The sequence below is a fragment of the Orbicella franksi genome, chromosome 3 (genome assembly GCF_964199315.1).
Source record: "Orbicella franksi chromosome 3, jaOrbFran1.1, whole genome shotgun sequence".
Lineage (NCBI taxonomy): Eukaryota > Metazoa > Cnidaria > Anthozoa > Scleractinia > Merulinidae > Orbicella > Orbicella franksi.
Window position 1 is genome coordinate 28,450,244 of NC_138147.1, and position 5,564 is coordinate 28,455,807.

Here is a 5,564-nt window from a genome sequence, read left to right on the forward strand (position 1 = left end):
GTGCGCAATCTATGAAACAAAATTGCAAAAATTCGCATGTTCCAAAGTAAAAATAATTCAGCTCAAACCTCAATGAAGACTTGAGTCATAATTTTCGAATAATTTCCGCTTGAGTGTTAACTACGTATCCCACTGTACCCATGTTTTCTTCTATAAATGTTTCTTCAACCATTTTGTGAATATTCGTCGAGTTTTGGAACTAAAGACGAATCATAGAAACACAGACTAGAATATTGCTGAAGTCGAGACGGTTTGTTGCATGATTTTAAAATCTCAAATCATTTCCTGAATATTCGTCGGGTTTTGGAACTACATTGTAAAGACGAATCGTAGAAACACAGACTAGAATAGGACTGAACTCGAGACGGTTTGTTATTGTAAAAATTAAATGCATAATTTCTGTTTTACTTCGTAAACGACGTTTTGTGTCAGAATATAACGCACTCATCTCAATTTGCATGGTCCAAACAAATAAACTTCAGCTAAAGCCTCAATGAAGACTGAGTCATAATTTTGACGGAAATACCGCCAGACCGAGTGTTAAATACGTGTCCCACATGTGCGTATGTATAATAAATCATTTTGTAAATATTCGTTGGGTTTTGGAACTTAAGCTGAATCATTATATTCAAACGCCAGAGTATTCTGTACATGATGAAGTCCACACGAAGAAAAATAGAAATTCATTGTTTTCGATATCTATTTACAGTTGTAAAACGGCCAGTCGTCATTTGAAACATATTTTTATTTACAACAATGATGAAAACATTCTCCTCGGCTATCTTATTGCAAAAGAAACATTTTCTACTGATATATTAAAATGAGTAAGCACCACTTTTAAATTAAGGAAATGCTCACAAGAACTTTTAAAATCTTAGTCTTGAATATCATTCTTCGTTACAAGTCAGAGCTAATTCAAATAAAATGGCAAGACAGTTGTCTGATTGTGTCCTTAACTGCTTGTCTTACTTCGTCTACCTTCCAACAGTAAAGAATCGGGTTTAATGACGAGTTTAAGAAAATTGAAGTGACTGTATAATACCAAGCGGTATAAACAAATAAAGATCGTCCACCACTAGTCGCTAAAGTCGACGTTACACCATAGGGTAGATAACAAGCGACCAGCGTTATTTGCAGCCATATTGCAGTGGACACTGCCTTTTTGTATCGCGCTATGTTCAGTTGATTTGCTTGGTTCGGTTGTTGAACATTTTGTTGAACTTGATTTTGAAGATTACGAAGGGTCAAGAAAATCTTTGTGTAAGAGAAGATCGAGGTAATAAGACCCAGTGGTATAACTACGGTGCCATACCAAAAGGTTATAAGGCGATTCCAAAAGAACATTGTTGAAAAAACAGTGGACACAAACCAGAAGGTAATAACGACCACATAGACTCGGTTTAATGTTACAACTTGTCTGTATCTCAGTCCCAACAACAGGGCGAGAAGTCTGTCGACACTTATTGCAGAGAGAGTCAACAGAGACACTCCACACAAAATATTGCCTGTTATAAAGGCTGCCACTGATATGTAGCGACACATATTCCAATGTTCATTCAATGCAGATATCAAACAAGTAACATTGAGAGGCTCTGCAATAAGACCAACACAAAGATCAGTTGTTGCAAGGCATCGAAGTAAGAGTTTGGACGGCGGATGAAGCGAAGACTCCTTGTGAAGAGCAATCAGGATCAAAGCATTTCCAACAAATGCAGAAACGGACAGAAAAATATTTGAAACTAAAATAAATGTCAACTGGCCGCTTAGTTTATCAGTTAGTCCTTCCAAACATAATAGTTGTTCAAATTTTTTCTGCTGTCCATTTCCAGCGAAGTTTGCTGTTGCCATATTGATCTGAAATGCTTACTAGAAACTGTCTAAACTTCTCAGAGTCGTAAAGTTACAAAGCGGGTCCTTGACATCCGACGAACTATCAAGACGCTTTTTATAACGCCGAATTTCAAGATTGTTTAAATATGTCAGTACATGAATGATTGACAGTTTTTGCAAAGACAAATTAACAAGCCATAGCTTAGCAGCTGGGTTAAGCCCAAAGAGTCACTGGTTGTTGTTTCGGTTTAAAAAAAGAACTACGGGTTTAAAACTATCCGCATTTTATTTCATGTGATAATAAAAAAAAAATGTCTAGTTTAACTATTAGTTTTGAAGGTTATATTTTAGCTGCAAGAAATATTTTGCAAATTATGCAAGCTCTACGGGTTATCCTAAATTAATTTCTTCCTCGATCAGGAATCAAACTAGTTACCTTGCGCTACTGTTTCAAAACGAGCCACCGTGAAAAACCTTTCATTTGAAAATGAGTTTGATTTGCATGAAAATGAACCTGAAGGGGAAAGACATTTTTATATCAATGATTTCGCACGAAGACTTAGTTTGACACCGAGGCAAAAGGCAAGTCAGAAATAGCCTATTGTTAGCCATTGTTAAAAAGATGGAGGTTTTCGTTAATTTTCGAGCGTTAATTGGTTTTTCGCTGGTTTTTCGCAATGTGGACATCTGTAGTTTAGCTACAGGGTCTTATCAGCCCCATTTAGTATTACTCAAGGTTTATCAAATCAATTACGTTTTCTGATGAAGAAAATGAAAAGTTTACACAAGTTTGTTTGATTCCTCCAACACTTCAAAGCACTGCTGGTCAAGTTATCCAAGACAAAGTGTTTCCAGCCTTGACAGCTTTGTGTTTCTTTGTTATTTTAAATGAAATGACTTTCTTCCTTCTTTGTCATTCTGGCTGACAAACAAGTCTCCTTTAAAAACTTTCCACGCAAATGATTGATGCAGAGAAAACATAGAATTAAATATTTGTTTTGATCTCGATTTACATTCACTGACAATCCAAATGTATTTGTATTTTCTTCGGTGACTCGGGGTTCTTTTTACATTGCAAATGATCGGTTCCCTCTCCTAAGATGGATAGTTTTGGTTTTATTTTTTTCACAATGCTATGCAAAGGTGCTGTACTAGGGGCAACAAACGATGCGTCGGTACTTTGTCTCCAAAAAGCAACCTTCGATGTATCAATATTCTTACATGGCTCCGACGCTATCAGGACAAAATTACAAGTTTCTTTTCGTCTTGGATACAACGAAAACACCACCAAATACACATGTTTTTCCTGAAAACCGGAAAGTCGTGTTAAAAAAAATTGATGTATCGAACGTAGCTTACTTACAACGTTCATATTAGGTACACAGAAATATATTAAAGTTGCTTGAAGTTTCTTACCGATTTGCCTGTTTTCACCTGCGCTCGACAGATTTGTTTATTTAAATGTAGTCACTGGACCATCGAAAACCCAATAGAACTGAGCTACTATTGTGATTACCCACGACCTGCCCCCTTCTATCTCGTAGTTTAGTCGGCGGAGCAACGGGTCTCTAATCTGAAGGTCTTGCGTTTGAACCCTCCAAAGTGCTGTGAGGTGCAACTTTGTATTAGCAAATGCACCCTTAACTCCAGTTCACTCATTTACGATGCACTCCCTTTTAGAACACTGATTGTATACTGACGCTGCAGGGAACTTCGTCTCACATGCTTAGGATACTAATCCCGCTTTCTTAAACTAAAACCTACAATATGTTCATTCCATTTCCCCGCATTAAACTTACCCTCGTCTGTGTGCTGATGTTAAAGAAGCTACGTCACGGTTTGCGCATCTTGTAAAGTTTAGATTAAGTTTTTCAAGTTCCGGCGACGTTTGTAATTCGTGTTAATCTTCTCCATCCTTAACCATCCTTGCTCCTTTATGGGTTATTACTATCTTTTTGGTGTTTTTCTTTCTTAGCAAACGATTATTTTCAAATTTCCTTTCACTTAAAGGTAATTTTGTACCTGGACAAAAATAACTCAATATACCGTGGCTGGGCTCCTTTAAAGAAAAGCAGTTATTTTCGCTGATAAGTACGCTCATTGTTACTTAGTCGATAAAGTTGGTTCTAACTCTCGGTTGTCAGTTAATTATGCTCTCCGAGGAATGTTACGTCGGACGTTAGCCGTTTATTTACATTTTATTTCGAATTTGATTTATATTTCCAAATATTCTCGGTCATTTTTTTCACCGCTGGTGCAAGGAGCACACATTGTGCAGATTATCTGTTGTACAGAGACTTTCTACGGAGCCAAAACAACGTTAGTGCGAGTCCTGGTTTATTTGCTACATTATCCGTTTTATTTTCGTCGCTTTTCATGCAGTTTGTAGTACATCTTTGTTTATCCGTTTGTAATTTCAGTTTACTAAACGTCGACTATCCACAAGTCATCTTGACCTTCACCATGTATCTTCAAAGACTGACTGACGTTCAAGCTTTTAGCGTTTGTTCTTTCCCAGGAGAGGTCACCTACGGCAGTTACAGATAAAGACAGAAACCGTGAAGACTGAAGCGATTTTCTGTGCTTGATGGGCTCTATTTTCAGTGGGGGTATGTCGAGTTTGTTTTCCATTTCTTAGTTTCTTTTCGATCAATATTTCATCATTGAGATTACCAAGCACTTCCAAGTTGATGTCATGTATAAGGCGAGTAATTTCCTCGCTAAATAAGCTTAAGATACCAGATATTAACTAAGCTTCCCCGCTGAGAAGGATTTGTCAGGTATCCCATAATGCGAGTGCATGCCTCGATCTATTTTATAGACTGTTATTGTTCACGTGACCAAATCAGTTAACATGTACGCGATCCAGGAGAGCGCGCAGAAAAGTGTTTTATTTCGTCGTCTTTTAAAACGAATGATTGGATTGAATCTCGCTACGTTTTCAGAATACACCTCTTCGCTTACCATTTATTTATGGAGCTTCGTTTGTTCAAGCGAAATTATTTACTGAACACAATCGAACGCAGTCCATTGAATTATGTTCGATTGAGATCGGTTGCCGTACTTAATTGAACTCAGTCTAATGGGTTGGGTTCGATTAAGTTCAATTGTTTCGAAAATCGAACTCACACAAAGTTCGGTATTCGATTTCGTTCGATTGCCGAACTCAATCGAATTCAATCACCGAATTGAATTCGATTGAGTTCGATTTCCGAAGGTTCGATCGACTATGCCGGGTAAACGTGAGCGGTGGATCGAAATAACACGCTTGGGCTGATGCCAAATAATACAGACCCCTCAAACTGGCAAGAAAACAACTGAGACGAGGTAGACAACGAAATATCTAGACGGTGAAAAATAAAACACCACATATACACCACATACAACTTTACTTTTTTAGAGTGAAGACTCGTCCAGCCAAAGCATGCAAACCAGAAAAATTAATACGCGAGAAGAAACAAGGAGTTGATACACAACATACATACCTTGTTTAACGAACACGAGGCGAGAGAGAAAAAAAAACAATAAACCAATTATTGTTTGACCTCTCTTATCCCGCAAATTTATCCGCCAGGCCTGCCAGACAGCTCATGCATGCCCTGATCATGCATACCCTTTTTTAGAACAACAAGCGCATCGGCTGAATCCGGCTATTGTGTTCGAATTCAAGAGGGTATTTTCGTCTTTGAAAAACTTTGCAGTTCATAAATCTCGAACGTCGAATAGGTTGATTT

General features: G+C 37.7%; 1 protein-coding gene across 1 annotated transcript; it reads right to left on the reverse strand.

Annotated features, from left to right (window-relative positions):
* Positions 1-915: 915 nt before the first annotated feature.
* LOC145482498 (adenosine receptor A3-like) lies at positions 916-1,848 on the reverse strand. The gene has a single exon (XM_081461100.1). It carries the CDS (start codon positions 1,846-1,848, stop codon positions 916-918), a length of 933 nt encoding a protein of 310 aa, XP_081317226.1.
* Positions 1,849-5,564: the final 3,716 nt, after the last annotated feature.

Excerpts from the sequence above, each read along its gene's own strand:
- LOC145482498 (XM_081461100.1), bottom strand. The coding sequence starts at position 1,848 with ATGGCAACAGCAAACTTCGCTGGAAATGGACAGCAGAAAAAATTTGAA.